The sequence below is a fragment of the Triticum aestivum genome, chromosome 3B (genome assembly GCF_018294505.1).
Source record: "Triticum aestivum cultivar Chinese Spring chromosome 3B, IWGSC CS RefSeq v2.1, whole genome shotgun sequence".
Taxonomy (NCBI): domain Eukaryota; kingdom Viridiplantae; phylum Streptophyta; class Magnoliopsida; order Poales; family Poaceae; genus Triticum; species Triticum aestivum.
In genome coordinates this window covers 5,777,732-5,803,126 of record NC_057801.1, presented here as the reverse complement: position 1 = coordinate 5,803,126, position 25,395 = coordinate 5,777,732, and the positions used below count along the sequence as shown (strand labels likewise).

The window sequence follows — 25,395 nt, the reverse complement described above, 5'->3', positions numbered from 1 at the left end:
TGGTATTTTATATACGTATTATATCTAGATTATGAGATGCTTTCTGGACCGGAACATACTACATTATTGGCCGACGAAGAGTCAAAATGTTCCAGCAAAAAGACTGACAAGCTTATATGATCTACTAGTACCAGTGAAAGATTAACCATTGGTACAAAAACCAAAACAGGCTAGTGTATTATTAGAACATTAAGTGTCAGAGTGATCAGCAAGAGCCCACAAAAAAAATAGCAAGATAGATCATGGCTAGTCGCAGTATGTTGCAGTTTCATACTCAAGAAACTTATTTTGGGACGGAGAGAGTATGATCTACAAGTGACAGCTTAAGATGAACCCTTTGGAACATGGAGAGAATTTGGGATGGGACTGATGGCTCAATTAGATGAGACAAGTTTACCCTGAAGCAGAGTATACCATAACAGAGCTCACAAGACCAAACCAGTAGCATGTCCAGTCAGAAATCTTAGAGAGAACTAGACAGATCTGACTGCTAATTAAACCAGGAATTTTACTATCTGGTAAGGCGCAATTAGTGGTTAGTAAACATAAAGTGTGATCAGAAATGAAGTACACTTAGCACAAAAAACCTAAGATACCAAGAACAGAGCCAGGTTTTTTAGACATGAAAGAGTGGGGAACTTTAACTTTATATCATTCATGTATGTACAATCCTTTCTTCAAAGGAGATGTCTCTTTTCTTTTTTCCTTTTTTTTGTTTACACTTTTTTCTCTTCGTACATGCACAAAACATGGGAAGGGGAAGAAAATTTGTCTTTTCTCTTTCGGAATAGCACACAAGATCGGAAACGGAAAAAGGAGCTATATATGTCACCAAGAAGCTTAAGTGTTTGAGGAGTGCTTACACCAGTCACTCGGTCCCGTCGAGGCCTGGACCGGCATCTTCCAGCAATCTCAGTCTTCATTATTCTTCTTCGCTATTTTCTCTACTTCCATTGCAAACAAGCAAAACAGGGCACCTGAAGTAAGCTTCTTCAGCTTCAAGCGAAGGAAGCCCGGCGCTGCAGGTGCCTCAAGCTCTGCTCCATGCTGACCTTCACCATCTCGGCGAGCATCTTCTTGGCCTTCCCACCACGGTCCTCCCCATCGATCTGAGAAGCAATGTTGCTGACGATGTTCTCCAGGGTGTTGGGCTGCAGCTTCGACCTCGAGTAGGGCGAGTTGCGCAGCAGGTCGAGCAGAGCGTGCGCCTTCACTCTGGACTTGGGAGTGCCATGAGCGGTGAGCTCCAGAAGACCGGGGATCGCGCCTTCGTTCAGAATGAGATCTCTGTATTTACTGCGGTCACTCTCGCACATCGTGAGGAGCGCTCCAACAGCATGCTCTCGGCCTTGGAGGGAGCCTTCCTCGAGCACCTCCACGATGGTGAGCACCCCGCCTTCCTCGGAAGTTAGGGCCACTCGGCCTTGATCAAAGGCGAGCAGCGATTCCAGAAGGGCGCAGCACTTGTCTGCTGTCTTGGAGGACCTCTTGCCAGCTCTCAGCAACTCTAACAAAGGGGGGATGGGCTGGACAGAGAGGATGGTTTGGAGGTTATCTGCAATGGTGGAGAGGTTGTAGAGGGCCATGACAGCATCATTCTTGGCCTGCGGATTCCCTTCTTCCAGAACCTTTACAAGGAGAGGGATTGCCCCGGATACGCTTATGATGGGCTTATTTGTGGATGAGGCTGAGAGAGTGAGGATTGCAGCAGCCGCATACTCCTGTAAGTTCAGATCGCTTGACTGCAAGTAACCAAGCAGCGGCTCAAGGGCACCGGCATCCAGTATCTTGATCTTATTCCTGCATAGATGAAACAATTCCAGTTCAGGAACAATGTGCATGCATCATAACAAATATACTGCTCTGCAAGCTAAAGATTCCTGGGAAATGTTACTGAGCCAACTCCACATTTCAGATGGTGATCATGTAAACGGAGAACATCTGGGTAAAACAAATATACGTTGTACTACATGTTCTCAAGGATGATTACATTGCTGGCATGGTACATGTATTAAAGAAGAAGTTTCATCCATAGGAAAGCCATGTCTCAGAGACGACTTAGGAGCAGTACAAGGTCCACCGCAGGGCCTAGTTAAGTGCTAGACAATGACGAAACAGTGATCCAGTACTCGGTACCCAGTTAGGCCAGCTATTGCAGAGATCTACATTGAAGGCTCTGCTACTACTAGGATGGCGTCCAGGACGGCTGAGAGCTGGACATGTGAATTTTACACCAAGATGGGAACCATGATGAAATAGTAGTACTATTGTATAATAGCCAATTACTCAAATCCCTCTCAGATACTCGATTAATCCACTGATTAGGTGTTACAAGGGTAGGTCCAAGGAGGATAGGGGAATCGAGAGCCTGGGAAGAGCCAGGGGATACGCCCATCGACGGACGGCCGGCCGGCCAATCAGTATACAGTTCTTTGATGCCCTCACGCCGGTTTAACTGTTTGTGCTGATTACTCATTTGCAATTATCAGATATGAGGCCCTCTTTGATTTAAAGAATTTCTAAAGGAATTTTGGAGGATCTAATCCTCAGGAATTTTGGGGGACCTAATCCTTAGGATATTTTTTACAATGGGTTGTGTGATTCATAGGATTGTGATCCATAGGGTTCACTTGTACCAGTTTCGTAGGAAAAGAAAATTTCCATCCACTCCAACCTCATGTGGAGAATCCTACATTTTGCCCGCACAATCAAACCATCGTTCCTCTGTATTTTTCTATTCCTACATCATACAAATCCTGCGAATCAAAGAGGCCTCACAGAGGTAAAGGGTTACTATTATGCACCTATGGATACAGAAACAGAAGCGGAAAAATTGGAAGTAGGGAGAGTGGATTTGGCCTCAGATTAGCATTAGCACATTGATCCTCGCCGCCGGCAACACGAGTAACACCTACTCGATACGCACAGTTGTCACCGGGGCTCACACCATACGCTGTCATCACCGGCCAATTCATGTCCGCCAACAACAAAAAAAACCTAGCCACAGACGGGAAGAAGAAGAAACAAGAACTGCGCAGAACGGCCGAGAAAGAATCGCATCACACATCGGAGTAAACCCACAATGCCCCCAAGACTCCCAAGAGATGAAAATATCCAAGAAGAGAGAAATCAGGCCAAACGGAAAGGGCCAGATCCGCGGCGAGGAATCGATGGCGGCCGCCCCTCTCCCTCTGCCTCCGGTGAGGCTAGGGTAGGGTTTTCCAGCCGCGGGCGTGCGCTCCGCTTATAAAGGCTTGTGGAGGATGGGTGGATGGGCTAAGAGCAACGAGGCAACTGCGGCCCATGGGCCGAGAATAAACTGAGCCTGGTACTATCGGCCGGCCTTATCCAAGGTTCGTCTCTTTCTCAAAAAAAAAAAATCCAAGGTTCGTCTGAACGGATGGAACCAGATCTGATCTGAAGAAGAATCCAGACAAGAACTCGATTCTCTCATCGGTGTTGGTACAGTTGACATCACCGACTCACTATCTATCCGCAGGTTGGTATCAGTCTCAGATTATCAGGCCTACCAACAACCAACCAATGAGGTCAACATACTCTATATCTGAACACAAAATAGCTTACGGCATCATCATGGGCAGGAAATTTGTAAAGCAGGCATGGGAGGCTAACTGTGTGTCTGTATCTTGACCGCGGCAGTTGGAAAGGGGCCAAAATATTAGGCAGCTAGCAGCCCAGGAATTCTCTTGTCTTCTCTACGAGAAGAAAGAAGAAGAAAGACCGCTTCAACTGATGCTAGTAGATTTTGCTCTCGGGAAGCCGCCAACCAGAAAAAGGATACGGTGGTTGGCCAACTGAGGTCAGCGTCCAAATCAGGCCAACAATCTGCTCTACTCTAAACCCACCGTGTTCTTCTTATCTTTCCCCATGCTGCAATCTCCTAGAAATCTATAGGATTCCTTCTAGGGAGGAGTAGGGACTGCAGCTTGGTTCAACTGTCGCCAGATTGAAATCTCCGTGCCACCAGCAGATGCAACGCGATTGGCCGCGCGTCCAGGGGAAGAAAGGCATGACGATCCGACGATGCCTTACCCGCTAGATGATCCTAGTAGAACATGCTTGAGAACATATGCTTGCCTTGCCTTGCCTTTTGTACAAAGAGGCTAATTTTTTTGGGGGAATGATAATATATATATATATCCAGGTTGCGCCTTCATGGTAAATTCGTAGATATTTTCACCACCGGTGGCCGAGGAATTGATTTCACCCAACAACCACGCCATCTTCCGTGGTCAGGGGGAGGGGGGCCACGGAAGGTGCGCAGATATTTTTGTGATCGGCCAATGGCCATGGGAAAATCGAACTGCTAAGCCGCCATGATTAAATAAACAATTCATTCGATTTAAACGAAGGATTGTACGACCAACCAAACCAGAGCCAGAGCCAGTCCAAAAACTGGTTGCCGAGTTGGGCGAAGAAACGGGTTCCAACTTGTTTGCGGAAATTCGACGAATCAATGGGTTGGGTGTGGAGCAAGGAAATTGTCCGCGAAATCTATATGGAATTCGAAGTAGTATCGCTTCTAGGGAGCAAACTTCCGAAAAATTTCATATCAATTTGGGGAAATTTTACAAGCAAATCTAAGCAATTGGTGGGGGGTGAAAGAAGAGGACACAAATACCGCCAAATCTAAGCAATCGGGAATTCGAGGTTGGATATCCGGAAAACATGGAGATTAATCAAGTTTTTTTTGAAAAGCAAGGTTAATTAGCATCGGCGCTACTGAGGGAGCGACGCAGAGGATACGCAGGGGGAAGGAAAGGGGGGCTGTACTGTACCTCTCGTCCCTGACGGCGAGGTTGAGCAGCGCCAGCAGCGCGGCCTCGCCGGCGCCGCCGCCGGACCGGAGCATGGCGACGAGCGGCTCCACGGCGCCCGCCAGCTTGCGGCGGTGCCGGGCGGAGGCCCGCGTGAGGCGCCGCACCTCGCGCGCCGCCTCCACCTCCCCGCCGCGCACCCGCTCCACCAGCGCCCGCAGCGCCGCCGTCTCCGACGGCCGCTCCGCCGCCCCGTGGCGCTGCTGCTGCTCCCGGTCCCCCGACGACGACGACGACGACGACGGGCTCACCGGCTCCGGCGACTCCATCGCCTCCGCTCCGGCCTCGAGGGGGTGGGTAGGTAGCTCCGCTGCTTGAGCTCTGTCTCCTCTCTCTCTCTCTCGCTGGTGGGATGCGAGGAGGGGTGGGGGTCGGGCCGTCGCGGTCTTATTAGAGGAGGAGGGGAGCACGGGCGGGGCGCGGGTGGATGGCGACGGCGACCTCAACGGGGGGCTAACGGCGACGGCGACCGCGCCGTTCCGTTTCCCTGGCTTTCCGTCCCGTCGAGCGCCGTGCTTGTCGGCCGCGGGCACGGGGAACCGCGGACGGCCACATACGCGTGCGAGGGGGCACGTCGGCCCGAGCCGGCCGTCGACACGTCGGCGCCCCGCATGCCATGGCACTTAAATTTTGTAAAGTTTGGCCGGATACAAATTTTATATGCGGAGTAAAAAGAAACGAAGGGAGTATGCTATTAAAAAAGAAATAATAATAATAAAATAGCGACCCGAATCTTCGCATAAGATCAATGACATAGGACGTAGATGTGCAATATTTTTTTTCTTGTTGCGATGAGTAGATGTGCAATGCTTATGAGATGTGCTTTAGCAAAACTGTTAAAAAATATATGTTCTCATTAATTAGGAAAGTGAACATCGTACTCATTTACATTTTCATTAAAAATTTGATTAAATATGATCTTCCCACTAAAACATTAATACCGTGTATTTTTCACTTTTCTTGTGTTTGATATACACATGTGGTAGGATGGTCACTGTCGTGTGTGCTACGCACATATATCTGAAACGACACTATTCAAGAACAGAGGGAGTAATGAGTTTTAATTACCATGCACACAGGAGCTAGAAGCATTTGATATGTGGTGTGGGATGACACACATGTGTGACTCAAAACGGTTTAATTGCAATCGCTGACTCCGTTTTCAACCCTTGAGCAAGGTTTTGTAGCGCGTCTGGTTGTAGAACGTGAAGTGGAATGCAATAAGATTGTTCCGGATTTTTAAGGATGGCAACATGTTTGGTTGGTCAGGTGCAACGAAACGAGAAGGTTCTACCGACTAGAATACTCGCCTCGGATGTATCGGTAACGCCAATGGAATGCAATAAGATGGTTTTGGGTTTTTTTAGAGAAAAGGCATACGCCCGACTTTATAAATAAAGCCATAAGGCAGGTAGCAGCAACATCCCACATAAGTATCAAACACCCCAAGCCCCAACGATGGGCAGAACGACAGAAGAGAAAGTCAAGTACATGGCACCCTCGCCAGTACACGGCACGTAGGCTGGAAGAAGGAAAATCCAGCTACGACAAAGGCAAGCTGCCCAACAAAAGCCCTTAATCATCCTGCGCTTGTCTGCATAACAGAGACGCCGTCGCCCGGATTTTGGAGATCAGCATAGAGAGCGCCTCATGGTCGTCGTCCTTAGTCAATGATTTCCACTGCTACAGGAGAGCATACGATTGAAATAAGCAGTCAGCAGGTTTAGCCGGAAACACGTGCTCAGTGACATTGACGCGTCTGCTTGGTCAGGTGGAACGATACAAGAAGGTTCTATTGTTAGAATAGGGTACGTAGAGGTAGTCAGATGAGATATGTGTTTAAACTTGTTATGTTTCTATCTCTTCTCCTGTTCTTCTTCTCCAAGTCTATCTCTCATTGTAATCTGGAAGTCCTAGCGATATTCCAAATCATTGTAAGCCACGGCAACACTTCTATAAATAGACATGCGGCCCGAGCAAAGGGTTTAACGCTTCCTATCAAATCTTTCATGGTCATCAGAGCCCTTCCTCTCGTTCGTCTAGTTTTCCCTGAGAGATCGATCTAGTTTGGTCGAGAGAGAAACCTGAAAAACCTATCCAGAGAGAGCCATCGAGAGAAAACATGTCAGGCACCAATGCCAGCACCGCTGCCTCCACCATCGTCGCCACCAATACCGCCCTAATTGGATCCACCATGAGCGCCTTGTCCACCCAATCTGCACCATCCACCTATGCATCTTCTTCCACCTTCAGCAGCGTCTCTTCTCTCGGGTCTCCTCCATCTGAGAAGCTCACGAGGACGAACTTCCTCCTCTGGAAGGCCATCGTGCTACCCCAAATAAAGGGAGCACAGATGGAACACTTCCTTGACGCCGCAAGCCCGGCGCCTCCTCCTACCATCACCGTCACCAAAGAAGGGAAAGAGGAGCAAGTCTTCAACTACGCCCGGTCGATCTGGTACGCCCAGCAGCAACAGGTACAAGGATACCTTATGGGGTCTCTATCACGTGAGATTCTTGCGCGGGTCGCTACTCTTCAGACGCCAGCCGAGGTGTGGAGTGCCATCCACGCCTCCTTTGCTGCCCAGACACAAGCACAGATCGTCAACACCCGCATCGCCCTCGCCAATCTGCACAAAGGGAGCATGGGCATGCCTGAGTATCTGGCAAAGATCAAGGCCTTCGCCGATGAGATTGCCTGCACCGGCGATCCCCTCTCTGAAGGAGAGCTAACCTCCTATGTGCTCAAAGGGCTGGACATCGAGTATAACCCGGTGATCTCAGCCCTGGCTGCACGTATCGAACCGGTGACCGTTCAAGAACTCTACAATCAGTTGCTAAGTTTTGAAGCCCGTATGAATCTGCTACAAGGTAACAACATCCGCCAGTCTTCGGTTAATTCCATCTCTCGTGGTCGTGGCACTGGAGGCCGTGGTCGTGGTCACCGCGGTCACCAACAGGGGCGCGGGCGCGGCAATGGCAACAACAGTGGGCGTGGGCGCGCCAACAACTCTGGCCCACGCTCCTCCAGCGCCTCCTACTCCAACACCAGGCCGCGTTGCCAGCTTTGCAAGAAGTCAGGGCATGAGGTGAAAGATTGCTGGCACCGCTACGATGAAGATTATGTGCCTGAAGAGCGTCATGTAGCTGCAGCCATCAGGGAGCAAGAAGAAGCTGGCGAAACCATCTGGTATGCAGATTCTGGAGCTACAGATCATGTCACTAGTGAATTGGAGAAGCTTGCAAACCGAGAGAGATATTATGGCAATGATCAGATAAACACCGCCGCAAGTGGAGGAGGTATGGATATATGTCACATTGGTCAATCTTCTATTAATTTCCCTAATGTTAAACGTGATCTTCTTCTAAAAGATGTTCTTCATGTCCCTCAAGCCAACAAAAATCTTGCTTCCATGTCTCGTTTGTCTGCTGATAATAATATCTTTTTTGAAACTCATCCCAAGTATTTTTTTTTCATTAAGGATCGGGCAACGAGGGAGCTCCTCCATCACGGTAGATGTGTCGGTGGTCTATACCCTATCACATCAAGAGCTTTTAGCCGCAAGCGTCATCGCCAAGTCTACTCCGTCGTCAAGCCATCCTTAGAGAGGTGGCATCAAAGATTAGGTCATCCTTCATTTAAAATAGTTGATCAAGTAGTGAATAAAGGCCATCTTAAATTGTCTAGTCGTGAAAATAAAGAGTCTGTTTGTGATGCTTGCCAATGTGCCAAGAGTCATCAACTCCCCTATCCTAGATCAAACAGTGTGTCTCATGCCCCGTTGGAACTGATATTCAGTGATGTATGGGGTCATCCAGAGATTCTTTTGGAAGAAAGAAATATTATGTTAGCTTTATTGATGATTATAGTAAGTTTACATGGATATACTTGCTTAAGTTCAAATCCGAAGTCTTCTCTGTCTTCCAAGAATTCCAAAAACTTGTTGAACGTCAATTTAACAAGAAAATCATTACAGTCCAGAGTGACTGGGGAGGAGAGTATGAAAAACTCAATTCTTTCTTTAGAAGCATAGGCATTGATCATCATGTTTCGTGTCCACATGCACACCAACAGAACGGTTCTGCTGAACGCAAACACCGTCATATCGTTGAAGTAGGTCTTTCCCTTCTTGCTCATGCATCTATGCCTCTAAAGTATTGGGATGAAGCATTTATTGCTGCCACCTATCTTATCAATCGTTTGCCTGGTAAAGTTATTGGGAACACAACTCCTTTAGAACGATTGCTTCATCAAAAGCCAGATTATGATTCTCTAAAAGTTTTTGGTTGTGCATGCTATCCTAATCTTCGTCCATACAATCGCCACAAACTCGAGTTTCGCTCTACTCAGTGTGTCTTTCTTGGCTATAGCAATCTTCATAAGGGTTACAAGTGTCTAGAAGTTTCCACTGGACGCATCTACATCTCTAGAGATGTCATTTTTGATGAAACTATTTTCCCTTTTGCCAAACTTCACCCAAATGTGGGAGCTCTACTTCGAGCAGAAATCTCTCTTCTCTCGGATCCTTTGACATGTCCTGATCACGGGGGATAATTAATAGAACATGATCATGTGTCTAATCCAGAAGAAAAAAATTCAGATACTAATAAAAACAATGCAGCACCTGGCTATGATTTTATGTGTGCAGAAGAGGACGAAACCTGCGCTGGATCCGAGGCTGATTTGGCGCAGGACTGCAACTCCAGGGAAGGCGCTCGATCCCAGGCAGATACTCCTGCAGTTCGGCGTACATGGTGTGCAGCGACGCCTTCCGTGTCTCCCGTGACGCCAAGTGGCAGGGCGAGCCCACCAGCCGAGCCAGTGGCCGACCGAGACGCAGGCATGGACCCAGATCTTGCGGGGTGCAGCCCGTCTGCATGCGCCACGCCGGTCCCCGACAGCCCGACCGAAGCGGGACCCACCGACAGCTCTGTGCGGAGATCCTCTGCTGAGGAGCCTGGCGCGAGGCAAATCCCGCCGGATCGCGCGCTCCTCTCGGATCTGGAGCCCTGTGGCGCTGCAGCCCAGGATGTTTTGGCCGGATCCTCTGTGGCCGATTCTGGTAATCCTGAAACTACAACAGCTGCCACAAGTGGGTCACCTAAAATTCATCAGCGCCATACCAGGTCAAAATCTGGAGTGTTCAAACCTAAGGAATACAAGGATGGTACAGTAAGGTATGACTCTCGCAAATATGCTTTCCTTACAAGCTTGGGTGAACCTACTCATTTAGCAGAAGCACTTGCTCACAAAGAATGGAAAGGGGCTGTGGATAATGAATATCAAGCGCGAAAAATAAAACTTGGCATCTTGTACCACCAGTAAAGGGAAAGAATTTGATTGACTGCAAATGGGTCTACAAGATTAAGAGGAAATCTGATGGAAGCATAGATAGATACAAAGCTAGGTTGGTTGCAAAAGGGTTTAAACAAAGGTTTGGAATTGACTATGAGGATACTTTTAGCCCTGTTGTTAAGGCAGCTACTATTCGACTTGTATTGTCTATTGCTATTTCCAGAGGATGGAGCTTACGTCAGCTAGACGTCCAGAACGCGTTTCTTCATGGTGTTCTTGAGGAAGAAGTGTTCATGCGGCAACCACCAGGGTATGAAAACAAGAGCACACCTCATTTTGTTTGTAAATTGGACAAAGCCTTGTATGGCTTAAAACAGGCTCCAAGAGCCTGGTACTCCAGGTTAAGTACTCAGTTACAACAACTTGGTTTTGTTTCAAGCAAGGCAGATACCTCACTATTCTTTTATCAAAAAGGCAACATCTCTATGTTTGTTCTTGTCTATGTTGATGATATAATTGTTGCTAGTTCCAGCTCAGAAGCCACTACCTGCCTGATTCATGATCTTAATGTGGAGTTTGCACTTAAGGATTTGGGTGATCTTCACTACTTTCTTGGTATAGAGGTAAAACAGATCAAGGATGGAATACTTCTTACACAGGAAAAATACACCACAGATATTTTAAGAAAGGTAGGACTGGAACATTGCAAACCGGTGAGTACACCACTCTCCACTTCTGAGAAACTTACAGTTGAAGGAGGTGAGTTACTTGGACCGAATGATGCAACAAACTATAGGAGTGTTGTTGGTGCTCTATAATACTTAACGTTGACTAGACCTGATATTTCATACTCTGTCAACAAAGTATGTTAGTTCTTGCATGCACCTAGTACAGTTCATTGGACTGCAGTAAAAAGAATTCTGAGGTATCTAAAGTTCACAATGGGACTTGGAATCAAGATTGTTAAGTCATCATCTTTGCTAGTTAGTGCATATTCAGATGCTGACTGGGCAGGATGCCCTGATGATAGAAGGTCTACTGGTGGATTTGCTGTGTTTCTGGGATCAAATCTTGTGTCATGGAGTGCAAGGAAACAGGCTACCGTATCAAGATCAAGCACTGAAGCAGAATACAAGGCTCTTGCAAACGCAACAGCTGAGATCATGTGGATTCAGACCCTTCTATATGAGTTAGGGATCAAAACTCCACAAGCTGCAAGGTTATGGTGTGACAACATTGGGGCTACCTATCTTTCTGCAAATCCTGTGTTCCATGCACGCACAAAACACATAGAGGTTGATTTCCACTTTGTGAGAGAAAGAGTAGCACGAAAGCTACTCGACATCAAATTTATTCCCACAGGAGATCAACTCGCCGATGGCTTCACTAAACCGCTTACTACAAGGAGATTGAACGAGTTCAAATACAATCTAAACCTAGAGAAATTTTCATAGGTTTGGATTGAGGGAGGATGTTAGAATAGGGTACGTAGAGGTAGTCAGATGAGATATGTGTTTAAACTTGTTCTGTTTCTATCTCTTCTCCTGTTCTTCTTCTCCAAGTCTATCTCTCATTGTAATCTGGAAGTCCTAGCGATATTCCAAATCATTGTAAGCCACGGCAACACTTCTATAAATAGACATGCGGCCCGAGCAAAGGGTTTAACGCTTCCTATCAAATCTTTCATCTGTAACTAGAATATTCCCTCGGACGTGTTGGTAACACCGAATCTGATCGAGCAACTCAATTTTCGATCACACAATCTCGCACACTCCAAATCTCACCCGATAAACACACAAAACAGGTTGCACAAGTGGGGTATCCACACCTTTCCTATGGAAGCGGCGACGTAAGTCGTATTCAATTCATTCCGTTCAATGCTTCCAAATAGCCAAACCGAGATAAAACCATTTAATGACAAGGCGTATCCACATTTATTACCAAGATGAATACTAGTATACTCATTTAGGATTTCCACTGTAAAACTTTTATGATTAAACATTTTCCACTTTTTTCTTCCACCTCTGATACACACACGTGTACAATGGTCACGTTCTCTATCCTAGAGACCACGCCAGTGTCTAAAACGAGATGTATTCAATAATAGAGGAATTAATGGAATTTAATCATTAATTACTACGTGTAGAAAATGGAAACATTAGACGACATGCACATGTAGGATGAGGGACATGTGTTACACACGACGGTTCAATCGGTTTTTTTTTCACTCTTTCTCTCTTTGAATTTCTCACACCAGTTCAGGTCCTAGCACAAGACTTGTGGTATGCTCGGGTGTAGAATGAAGTGGAATGCAATGGAATTGTTCCAATTTTTTGTAAGGACATCGACTTGTTTGGTTGAGGAGATGGAACAAAATGAGATGGTTCTACACAATGGAATATTCGCCTCAGATTCAGAATGCATCGGTAGCACCAAATCTAGCCGAGCAACTCTTTCTCAAACACACGTCTAGCTTACACCAAATCTCACCAGATAAGAAACAAAGAAGAACAAACGAGAGAGGTATCCACACCTTTCGTTTCGAAGCGGCGATTTGAGTCATTTAGTTCACCGTTCTACATCATATGCCTCACGCACTCCAAATCTCATCGAAAAAACAAAGAAGACCGCACGAGAGGGGTGTCCACACCTTTCCTATGGAAGCGGCAAGGTGCGTCATATACATTCGGTTCCATCGTTCTCTGTGGCACGTCTCGTGTACTTCAAATCGCACCCGATAAAAAACAAAGAAGACCACGCGTGTGGGGTGTCCACACCTTCCCTACATGTGTAACTTATCTTCATAAAGACAAGTGATGTAATTGTTAGCATTGTCCTCTTCTAGATTTTATGTCCATAAGCCTAATATTTGTACCAATATGATATGTAATGGATTATGACAATATATGCATGTGAGATTAATGGATGGTGTATTCGGCCACTAAGTCTATTCACATATGCATGCAAAACAAATTTTTGAGTTGCTGTTTGTGTCATGTTCTTTGAGTTGTTGACGTCTAGAGATGGCATGGATAGGAGGTGAAGTTGTGTCTAAATCCTTGCTATGTGACATTTAGTTTCTAAAATAGTTGTGTGAGATGTGCTCCAAAATTGACATATGATGAGTGGTTATTTAATCATGATGATCTTGCTAAAAAAATTGAAGGACAAAATTTTACACTTGACGAAATATGATTTTTTTCACAGTTTAAACTGTCAATGCTTAACCTATTTTTTTGCACTTGGTCGAATTAACAGGATTTGTGGTGTTCCATCTTCGTGGAGTGACCGTCGACGTTGGAGGTGTTTGTCCACGATCGTCCCTCCTTTGATCGACTACATCCTCTACATCGGAGGGTGAGCAACAATTCCATGACCTCGTCCACTTTTTTTCCATGTCACTAGATTGAATTTTCACATCAAGTCGCGTAACCTAGGTCTCCCGTCCGAAAGGGTTGCATCGATAAATATGCATTCAATTGCATATTTATCACCGCAGCTCTTTCGGATTGTCCAGCGCTTTCCACGGACAGCCCGAGGATGTGTAGATTGGGTACGTTGTTCATGCTCTACCCCTGTGACGCCCCCGATTTAATCGTACACTAATCATGCACGCAAATGTGTACGATCAAGATCAGGGACTCACGGGAAGATATCACAACACAACTCTACAAATAAAATAAGTCATACAAGCATCATAATACAAGCCAGGGGCCTCGAGGGCTCGAATACAAGTGCTCGATCATAGACGAGTCAGCGGAAGCAACAATATCTGAGTACAGACATAAGTTAAACAAGTTTGCCTTAAGAAGGCTAGCACAAACTGGGATACAGAGCGAAAGAGGCACAGGCCTCCTGCCTGGGATCCTCCTAACTACTCCTGGTCGTCGTCAGCGGGCTGCACGTAGTAGTAGGCATCTCCGGTGTAGTAGGGGTCGTCGTCAACGATGGCGTCTGGCTCCTGGACTTCAGCATCTGGTTGCGACAACCAGAAAGAAATGAAAGGGGAAAAAGGGGGGAGAAAGCAACCGTGAGTACTCATCCAAAGTACTCGCAAGCAAGGAGCTACACTACATATGCATGGGTATATGTGTAAAGGGCCATATCAGTGGACTGAACTGCAGAATGCCAGAATAAGAGGGGGATAGCTAGTCCTGTCGAAGACTACGCTTCTGGCAGCCTCCGTCTTGTAGCATGTAGAAGAGAGTAGATTGAAGTCCTCCAAGTAGCATCTCCAAGTAGCATATCCAGGTAGCATCTCCAAGTGCATCTCCAGTCGCATCGCATAGCATAATCCTACCCGGCGATCCTCTCCTCGTCGCCCCGCGGAAAAGCGATCACCGGGTTGTCTGTGGAACTTGGAAGGGTGTGTTTTATTAAGTATCCGGTTCTAGTTGTCATAAGGTCAAGGTACAACTCCAAGTCGTCCTGTTACCGAAGATCACGGCTATTCGAATAGATTAACTTCCCTGCAGGGGTGCACCACATAGCCCAACACGCTCGATCCCATTTGGCCGGACACACTTTCCTGGGTCATGCCCGGCCGCGGAAGATCAACACGTCGCAGCCCCACCTAGGCTCAACAGAGAGGCCAGCACGCCGGTCTAAACCTAAGCGCACAGGGGTCTGGGCCCATCGCCCATAGCACACCTGCACGTTGCGTACGCGGCCGAAAGCAGACCTAGCCTAGTGGCGTTCCAGTCCAATTCGGCGCGCGCCGCTCCGTCGCTGACGTCTGAAGTGCTTCGGCTGATACCACGACGTCGGGATACCCATAACTACTCCCACGTAGATGGTTAGTGCGTATAGGCTCGTAGCCAGACTCAGATCAAATACCAAGATCTCGTTAAGCGTGTTAAGTATCCGCGAACGCCGAACAGGGCCAGGCCCACCTGTCTCCTAGGTGGTCTCAACCTGCCCTGTCGCTCCGCCACAAAGTAACCGTCGGGGACCGTCGGGAACCCAGGCCCACCTCTACCGGGATGGAGCCACCTGTCCTTTCAGCCCCCTCGTCAGAATCACTTGCGGGTACTCAATGAGCTGACCCGACTTTAGTCACCATCTGTATAGTATGTATGTATGTATAGTATATACCCGTGATCACCTCCCAAGTGATCACGGCCCGATAGTATAGCAAGGCAGACTGACAAGAATGTAGGGCCAATGATGATAAACTAGCATCCTATACTAAGCATTTAGGATTGCAGGTAAGGTATCAACAGGTGTAGCAACAATGTCAGGCTATGCATCAGAATAGGATCAACAGAAAGCAGTAACATGCTACACTACTCTAATGCAAGCAGTATAGAGAAGAATAGGCGATATCTGGTGATCAAGGGGGGGGCTTGCCTGGTTGCTCTGGCAAGAGAGAGAGGGGTCGTCAACTCCGTAGTCGAACTGGGCAGCAGCAGCGTCGGTCTCGTAGTCTACCAGAGAGAAGAGGGGGAAGAAATAATGAATACAGAGCAAACAAAGCATCACAAAATATAACAAGGCAATACGCGGTGTTCGGTGTGCCCTAACGCGGTAATAGGTGATACCGATGGAAGGGGGAAAACATCCGGGAAAGTATTCCCGGTGTTTCGTGTTTTCGGGCAGAGGAGCCGGAGGGGAAAAGTTGCAGGTTCAATAGGTTAGGGGTGTGTGGCTGACAAACGGACGGCGTATCCGGATTCGTCTCGTCGTTCTGAGCAACTCTCATGTTGAAAATATTTTAATCCGGATTACGGATTAAAAGATATGATTTTTAAAAGATTTTATTAATTTCTGGAATTTAATTAATTATTTAATTAATTCGAAAATGCATTTATGACATCAGCATGATGTCATACTGACATCAGCAGTCAACAGGGTTGACTGAGTCAAACCTGACAGGTGGGTCCCGCATGTCATTCTCTAATATCTAATTAACCTAATCAGAGTTAATTAACATTAGTTAATTAGGTTAATTAGTGATTAGTGCTAATTAATCAGAATTAATTAGATTAATTAATTAATTAATTAATTAATTAATTAATTAGTTAATTAGTTTTATTTAATTTTTCATTTTCTTTTTATTTTTAAACCGTTCTGTGGGGGTGGGGCCCCCATGTCATCGGCCCAGAGGGCCAAACGGGCATGCGGGCGTGGGGGGGTTTGCGGGGCGGTGCCCGTTTCGGGCGCAACCCCGAAGGACGCGGCGCGGGCGCCCGCGCCCGAAGCCAACGGGGGTCGGGGCGGCCGAGGCCACGACGGTGGCCGGAGGGGCCGCAGCCATGGCGAGGGTGGCCGGGCGGCAAGCGGCGCCGGCGAGGCGATTCGGGGCGACGGGGCGGGGCCGGCAGTGGCGTAAACGGGGGGGGGAATGGCCGAGCGCCGTGCGGGGGGGGGGGGGTTCGGTCGGGGGTGCGAGGGCGCCGGCGACGATGGCGTTTGGGTCGGCCGGAGGCGTCGTCGACGGGGGGGAGAGAGGGGGGGAAGGCCAAGGCGGCGGCCGGGGCGGGTCGGGGCCGGAGACTGAGCTCCGGGCGACGGCACCGCTCGGGAGAGGGAGAGGAGAGGGAAACGGGGGGGGGGCGGCGTGGCCGCGGAGGGTCGGGGCTGGCGACGGGGCGCCGGGCGACGGCGCGGTTCGGGAGGGCGGGGGAGAGGGGAGCGAGGGGGGGAAGTGAGGCGAGCTCACAGCGGGGGGGCGCCGGGTCTAGGGGAGCGGGCTCGGTGGAGCGCGACGGTGACCGGCGAGGAGGCGGGCGGGGGAGCGGTCGCCGGCGTCGGGGAGGCCGGGGTGGATCCGCGGCGTCGAGCGCCCGCGCGTGGGGCGAGGAGGGGAGGAGGGGACCCCGGGCGGTGGAGAGTATGAGGAGGGGGGGTCCGGGCGGCGGGTGGGGCGGCGGGGGCCGCCGGCGAGGTGGGGCGCGGCGGGGGTCCTCGCCCCGATCTGGATCGGGCGAGGGAGAGGGAAAAGGGGATCGGGGGAGGGGGCGCGTGGGGGGGTGAGTGGGGGGGCAGCTAGGGTTCGGCCACGGGGGGGGGGAGGGGTTAAGTGGGGGCGCCGGTTGGGCCGGCCCAGGGGGGGGAGTTGGGCCAGGCCAGGGGCCAGGTGGGGTGGGGCTTCGGGGGGCTGGCTGGGCCGGGGGAAGGGCTGGCCCAGATGGGCCAGGGGAGGTTCCCTCCCTCTTTTCTTCTTCCTTTCTTTTCTTTTATTATTTTTCTTTTTCTGCTTTCTGTTTTAGTTTAATTAAAATGCCAAAACATTTTACAATAATTTGTGCACCCCACCATAATTAGGTTTGCTATTTTAGACAACCCCCGAACAATTTAGTTTTCGTTTCTGAAAACTTTTATTGTTTGTTTTCGTTTTAAATTTGAAATTCGAACTAGGTTCCGAACTAACGCGAGTTTATCCACAGTAACCGAGGTGACGTGGCACCATTAGCGGGGAATCATTGTAGCTTAATTATCCGGGCGTCACAATTCTCCTCCACTACAAGAAATCTCGTCCCGAGATTTAGGATCGGTTATAAGGGGGAAGGGGTCTGGTTACGAAATTCTAACGATTCTTCTCGATCATAGTAGCTCTTCTCGAAGAGGTCGACCCATTACATTGATGTCTTCCGTCCTCTCCTTCGGGTCATCATGATGAAGTTTGTCGTCCTTTCTTCGGGGTTCCATCGTACTTACGAAAGGATAAAGGGTGGGTATCCCGAGAGAATGGACCTCTGCAGGTTTGACTATCTGGTCGATAACATCGGGGAGGATGGCGGAAGTAACTCTCGAATTGAAACTTAAGAAAATATCAAGAGCAGAGTAAGGAGGTATCCTGGGAAGTTTCGAGCGGGCAGGCAATCGTTCGATGTCTGATATGTGGCGTGAAAGGGGTTCGAAGCCACGGGAATAAGTATTTGTCTGATACCAGATTGAAGGTGGCTCATGAATTACATACGAGGCCACGCGCGAGGAACAACCTTGGGTACAGGGGGGGTACAGGAGAGTCAGGTTTCGATCCTGTGGAGCTGTGGGTTATGGGCCCACCATGTGGATTAAAAAGTAGGAAGGACAGTGACATCTTGCACGATCATGTAAGCAAGGCATGCCAGAGGATAATCTGTTGGTTATGTCGGCAACAACATCGGTACCAAGGGCGAGGGACGAAGAGAACCATTATCCTGCTCGTTGAACGAGGCGGGCCAATAGGCAAGGTTCTCGTCCATCGGTGGCTACCTAAATGTCATCAACAATAGTAACAGGGTCTTACTGACACGGTCGTACACCAAGGTGTTTACATAAGCAGAAGAATATTACTGCTTAGATCATATAGACCTCAAGAAAGGTTAAACCAAACAATGGAAAGGACATATGATTATCAGATTAAACAGAACAATGGAAAGGAAATTATGTTTAAACACATATTTCAAGGGTATATCCTTCCCAAGGACAAGCAGAGCATGATATCCATGTCAGGATATAATGTAGAAAACTCTTTAGGTAGGGGAGAGAATTTTCATGACATTGCCCATACACGGTGTTTGGATAATAGAGCAGGAAACATTTAGCATTGTGCTTCAAATGTTCTTGTTGAAAATTAGAGTACCATAGACATGCTTCGAGATAGCATTGACATGGTCTTCAGGTGAAGACCAGACCTTGGAAACACGAAAGATCCATCAGGAATAACTTGTAGAATAAGTCTTACAATTTCCTCATGGATAAATGGATAACCTTGTTGAAAAGGAATCTATAATGATAGGTCCTCCAGCCGGGGAGGGGGGGTGCTAGGCATGACATCATGTTACAGGGTCATCAAAGGATCAACATCATAACTCTTGGAAAGTTGTCCCAACCATCATATCTGACCGAGATTCATATCCAATTGGTGTCATGATACCTCAAACTCAGGGGGTCCGAGAGGAAAAGGTGCAACACAAACTGACAAATTGACATTGCAAGATTCTCGAGAAATGAACTATGGGAGCAGGTTTCTGAAGCAATAGTTCATCATTAAACCAAGGAGGGGATGAGAAGGTGGCTGATGGGCTCAGCGACAATTCATCGAAAATTCCAAACGGATGGATTTCCACGATAATGTGAACAAGAAGATGACATTTGTTGGATCAAATGATATAGTGGGATTTGCTCGAGGAAAACATACATAATTAAACATTGGTTGACGGTGCATCCGAAATATGGGTTGGGTTGCACGACCAATGTCAGAATGGTGATTCAATAAGCCATAGTCGTAGAATGAAACTATAGACCAATAACTTCAAAGCAAGAGGGTTGCTCGAAGTTTAGAATTTACACATCACAGACCATTTGTCGGTATTCCGGTTGAAAACCATACGGGGACCAAGGAATGAACGAAGATGGAAAGAAGGATTATGATATCAAGAATTATTAAGAGGTGGTGAAATTCTCACCACATTCTTGACAAAAGAGATGGTAATACTTCCGAGGTAAGGAAGATCAACTGCTGGGTAGCAGTGATCTCAAGGTTTACAAAAAAACACGAACAAGTTGTGTTGAACGGAAGGCAATAAAGTGGTCGATGAGAACAAGAATCATCGAGGGGCAAGGATGGTATTACCCATGATGAATTCAATTGAATTCCTGGAAGAGCTCATAAGGTTGATGATATTCACGACACAATTGTCGCGAGAGTTCATGAAGATGTAATCGATCGGTGATGACATCAAGTCAAAGTAATGATAAAGTGAAAGGTTATCGGAACCAAGGGTACGACACAAACTCGAAACCAAGCTTGTTGTTCAAGGCGAAATGATATGACGATGATGATCGATGTAAGGTTAGTTCATCGTCGAAAATTGTGCTCCGGGAAGAAGGACCGGGTAGCACAGTTAGAATCGTCACGACAATGATATAGCCAGACAGGCTAGGAATGGCGTGATTGGGTACAAACTCGTACTTATAGAAGCTTACTGAAGAGTTGTTGAACCGAAGAGCGGACTCGGTTCAGTTCTCGGTGTCTTTGAGTGTTCAATAACTTAGAGCCCGCGAAAAATTGGAATCAGTGGGAAGGTAGCACTTGATGAAGAACTCATAAGGAGTTATGCAGTTCCATGATAGTCTCGAGATACCAGGGGGGTAATACTCGACACAAGATCAAAGTAAAGGTGGGACTGGTGTATTGATCCATAGAAGACAATTGCTTTAACTTGTCCGAGAAATGAGATCAAAGAAGAACAATCATGGTCGGAACCACGGTTGCAAAAGGCCAGATCCTAGATATAAGATGAACTTATACCAAAGGAATAATTTATTTAAAAGAAGCTTTAATGATAAGATCTACATCGTGTCCATGGGCATGAACACAAGTTCAAGGTCGACTCCCACTTCTCCAATGCATAACCTTTCATTCACTTCTCACGTTCGATGAAGTTGCAGTGTTGAAATTTTATCTGGTGAAGCACCAGAAGAGTATGACTCGTGAAAACTTTCAGGTTCACACGGTTTAGAGAAGGCATATGTTCAACCCACAGGGGCTTCTTAGAAACGTATACCACAAGTTTCAAGAGTAAATAACACAAGCTCGAAAGTAGAGCAAGGTTGAGAAAGTAGATGATACAATTACCAAGGGCATTATGTATCCAAGGGAAGGCTCACAAGGTTATTGAATATGAAGGATGCTGACGGATAAAATCCAACAATGGGCCTGATGGTCCACAAAGGATCTGATATGAGTATCGATACTCAACCAGAAGAGGAAGGAATGCAAATGCAACAGGTTATGGAATCATCTGAATAATTCAAAGCTTAAATAAAAAGGAATTATGATTTCCAAAACAAAGGATCAGAAGCAGACGTTCTGATCAAGGATGGATCAATTGAATATACCAGAGGCACAATCGACGACAGATAGTTTGGTCGAGAACCAGCTCATGTTTGAAAGACGTCTGAGCCGGAGAGATAATTTAAAAGGATCAACTGATGATTACGTGCATTCGCAACATATTGAGTCAACAGACTCAAAATGATCATGACAAGGAATGTCAATAAGATTTCTATACTTATGGGATTAATCATAATGAAAGTAAACAAGAAATTCCAAGAGCAATAGGCTGCTCGGGATTTTCGGAAGATCGAATGGCATTTCGAAGACTTTTGTGAAATACATGAATCAACTGGGGTTGAGCGGATACTCGACAAGTGCGAGGATTTATTTGAAGGGGTATTCATGTGGCAAAGAACTGCTAGGCAGTAGGCACAAGGTATTCTCGGAACAATAAAGAAAACTTCGGGGTATCTTGTAATAACAAGATCAATGGGGGATGATCGTATGAATGGCAAGTGTAAGTAGTTATCCATACGGATTTATCGGTGGTCAGGAATAGCAAAAGTGATGGGCACAAAGTCTCGAGAGAACATCAGATAGTAACTTCGGAATCTTCTGATTAGCAGACGATCATCTGAAGTGAGGGGCTCTCCGGGAGAAAGTACTTGCGAGAACCTAAAGTTAGTTTTGTTTTTGGCAAATTCATTTAACCCGAATAGAAGAGAGTTCAGAATCCCAGAGTAAAGATCGAGGAGTAAAAGATCCTAATACCACCCAATGGCGACGTGGGCCCGTAAGGCACACAGCCAAGTTAGTAAAAGTTTTTGCAATGTCTAGACTCGACTCCGGCCAAGGAGTGTGGAAGGGGGATTCCTACAGGCAGTCGGCTCTGATACCAACTTGTGACGCCCCCGATTTAATCGTACACTAATCATGCACGCAAATGTGTACGATCAAGATCAGGGACTCACGGGAAGATATCACAACACAACTCTACAAATAAAATAAGTCATACAAGCATCATAATACAAGCCAGGGGCCTCGAGGGCTCGAATACAAGTGCTCGATCATAGACGAGTCAGCGGAAGCAACAATATCTGAGTACAGACATAAGTTAAACAAGTTTGCCTTAAGAAGGCTAGCACAAACTGGGATACAGAGCGAAAGAGGCACAGGCCTCCTGCCTGGGATCCTCCTAACTACTCCTGGTCGTCGTCAGCGGGCTGCACGTAGTAGTAGGCATCTCCGGTGTAGTAGGGGTCGTCGTCAACGATGGCGTCTGGCTCCTGGACTTCAGCATCTGGTTGCGACAACCAGAAAGAAAGGAAAGGGGAAAAAGGGGGGAGAAAGCAACCGTGAGTACTCATCCAAAGTACTCGCAAGCAAGGAGCTACACTACATATGCATGGGTATATGTGTAAAGGGCCATATCAGTGGACTGAACTGCAGAATGCCAGAATAAGAGGGGGATAGCTAGTCCTGTCGAAGACTACGCTTCTGGCAGCCTCCGTCTTGTAGCATGTAGAAGAGAGTAGATTGAAGTCCTCCAAGTAGCATCTCCAAGTAGCATATCCAGGTAGCATCTCCAAGTGCATCTCCAGTCGCATCGCATAGCATAATCCTACCCGGCGATCCTCTCCTCGTCGCCCTGCGGAAAAGCGATCACCGGGTTGTCTGTGGAACTTGGAAGGGTGTGTTTTATTAAGTATCCGGTTCTAGTTGTCATAAGGTCAAGGTACAACTCCAAGTCGTCCTGTTACCGAAGATCACGGCTATTCGAATAGATTAACTTCCCTGCAGGGGTGCACCACATAGCCCAACACGCTCGATCCCATTTGGCCGGACACACTTTCCTGGGTCATGCCCGGCCGCGGAAGATCAACACGTCGCAGCCCCACCTAGGCTCAACAGAGAGGCCAGCACGCCGGTCTAAACCTAAGCGCACAGGGGTCTGGGCCCATCGCCCATAGCACACCTGCACGTTGCGTACGCGGCCGAAAGCAGACCTAGCCTAGTGGCGTTCCAGTCCAATTCGGCGCGCGCCGCTCCGTCGCTGACGTCTGAAGTGCTTCGGCTGATACCACGACGTCGGGATACCCATAACTACTCCCACGTAGATGGTTAGTGCGTATAGGCTCGTAGCCAGACTCAGATCAAATACCAAGATCTCGTTAAGCGTGTTAAGTATCCGCGAACGCCGAACAGGGCCAGGCCCACCTGTCTCCTAGGTGGTCTCAACCTGCCCTGTCGCTCCGCCACAAAGTAACCGTCGGGGACCGTCGGGAACCCAGGCCCACCTCTACCGGGATGGAGCCACCTGTCCTTTCAGCCCCCTCGTCAGAATCACTTGCGGGTACTCAATGAGCTGACCCGACTTTAGTCACCATCTGTATAGTATGTATGTATGTATAGTATATACCCGTGATCACCTCCCAAGTGATCACGGCCCGATAGTATAGCAAGGCAGACTGACAAGAATGTAGGGCCAATGATGATAAACTAGCATCCTATACTAAGCATTTAGGATTGCAGGTAAGGTATCAACAGGTGTAGCAACAATGTCAGGCTATGCATCAGAATAGGATCAACAGAAAGCAGTAACATGCTACACTACTCTAATGCAAGCAGTATAGAGAAGAATAGGCGATATCTGGTGATCAAGGGGGGGGGGCTTGCCTGGTTGCTCTGGCAAGAGAGAGAGGGGTCGTCAACTCCGTAGTCGAACTGGGCAGCAGCAGCGTCGGTCTCGTAGTCTACCGGAGAGAAGAGGGGGAAGAAATAATGAATACAGAGCAAACAAAGCATCACAAAATATAACAAGGCAATACGCGGTGTTCGGTGTGCCCTAACGCGGTAATAGGTGATACCGATGGAAGGGGGAAAACATCCGGGAAAGTATTCCCGGTGTTTCGTGTTTTCGGGCAGAGGAGCCGGAGGGGAAAAGTTGCAGGTTCAATAGGTTAGGGGTGTGTGGCTGACAAACGGACGGCGTATCCGGATTCGTCTCGTCGTTCTGAGCAACTCTCATGTTGAAAATATTTTAATCCGGATTACGGATTAAAAGATATGATTTTTAAAAGATTTTATTAATTTCTGGAATTTAATTAATTATTTAATTAATTCGAAAATGCATTTATGACATCAGCATGATGTCATACTGACATCAGCAGTCAACAGGGTTGACTGAGTCAAACCTGACAGGTGGGTCCCGCATGTCATTCTCTAATATCTAATTAACCTAATCAGAGTTAATTAACATTAGTTAATTAGGTTAATTAGTGATTAGTGCTAATTAATCAGAATTAATTAGATTAATTAATTAATTAATTAATTAATTAACTAATTAGTTAATTAGTTTTATTTAATTTTTCATTTTCTTTTTATTTTTAAACCGTTCTGTGGGGGTGGGGCCCCCATGTCATCGGCCCAGAGGGCCAAACGGGCATGCGGGCGTGGGGGGGTTTGCGGGGCGGTGCCCGTTTCGGGCGCAACCCCGAAGGACGCGGCGCGGGCGCCCGCGCCCGAAGCCAACGGGGGTCGGGGCGGCCGAGGCCACGACGGTGGCCGGAGGGGCCGCAGCCACGGCGAGGGTGGCCGGGCGGCAAGCGGCGCCGGCGAGGCGATTCGGGGCGACGGGGCGGGGCCGGCAGTGGCGTAAACGGGGGGGGGGGAATGGCCGAGCGCCGTGCGGGGGGGGGGGGGTTCGGTCGGGGGTGCGAGGGCGCCGGCGACGATGGCGTTTGGGTCGGCCGGAGGCGTCGTCGACGGGGGGGAGAGAGGGGGGGAAGGCCAAGGCGGCGGCCGGGGCGGGTCGGGGCCGGAGACTGAGCTCCGGGCGACGGCACCGCTCGGGAGAGGGAGAGGAGAGGGAAACGGGGGGGGGCGGCGTGGCCGCGGAGGGTCGGGGCCGGCGACGGGGCGCCGGGCGACGGGGCGCCGGGCGACGGCGCGGTTCGGGAGGGCGGGGGAGAGGGGAGCGAGGGGGGGAAGTGAGGCGAGCTCACAGCGGGGGGGCGCCGGGTCTAGGGGAGCGGGCTCGGTGGAGCGCGACGGTGACCGGCGAGGAGGCGGGCGGGGGAGCGGTCGCCGGCGTCGGGGAGGCCGGGGTGGATCCGCGGCGTCGAGCGCCCGCGCGTGGGGCGAGGAGGGGAGGAGGGGACCCCGGGCGGTGGAGAGTATGAGGAGGGGGGGTCCGGGCGGCGGGTGGGGCGGCGGGGGCCGCCGGCGAGGTGGGGCGCGGCGGGGGTCCTCGCCCCGATCTGGATCGGGCGAGGGAGAGGGAAAAGGGGATCGGGGGAGGGGGCGCGTGGGGGGGGTGAGTGGGGGGGGCAGCTAGGGTTCGGCCGCGGGGGGGGGGGGGGGGGGGTTAAGTGGGGGCGCCGGTTGGGCCGGCCCAGGGGGGGGGTTGGGCCAGGCCAGGGGCCAGGTGGGGTGGGGCTTCGGGGGGCTGGCTGGGCCGGGGGAAGGGCTGGCCCAGATGGGCCAGGGGAGGTT

At 48.8% G+C, this 25,395-nt stretch overlaps 1 protein-coding gene and 1 pseudogene across 1 annotated transcript; one reads left to right on the top strand and one right to left on the bottom strand.

Annotated features, from left to right (window-relative positions):
• Nucleotides 1–628: 628 nt before the first annotated feature.
• LOC123068195 (U-box domain-containing protein 4) lies at nucleotides 629–5,318 on the bottom strand. The gene is made up of 2 exons (XM_044490682.1): nucleotides 4,800–5,318; nucleotides 629–1,800 (listed from the first exon to the last, which is right to left on the bottom strand). The coding sequence occupies exons 1-2, from the start codon at nucleotides 5,105–5,107 to the stop codon at nucleotides 999–1,001; spliced, it is 1,110 nt and encodes a 369-aa protein (XP_044346617.1). The 5' UTR covers nucleotides 5,108–5,318; the 3' UTR covers nucleotides 629–998.
• Nucleotides 5,319–7,548: 2,230 nt separating this feature from the next.
• LOC123073123 (uncharacterized) lies at nucleotides 7,549–7,687 on the top strand (annotated as a pseudogene).
• Nucleotides 7,688–25,395: the final 17,708 nt, after the last annotated feature.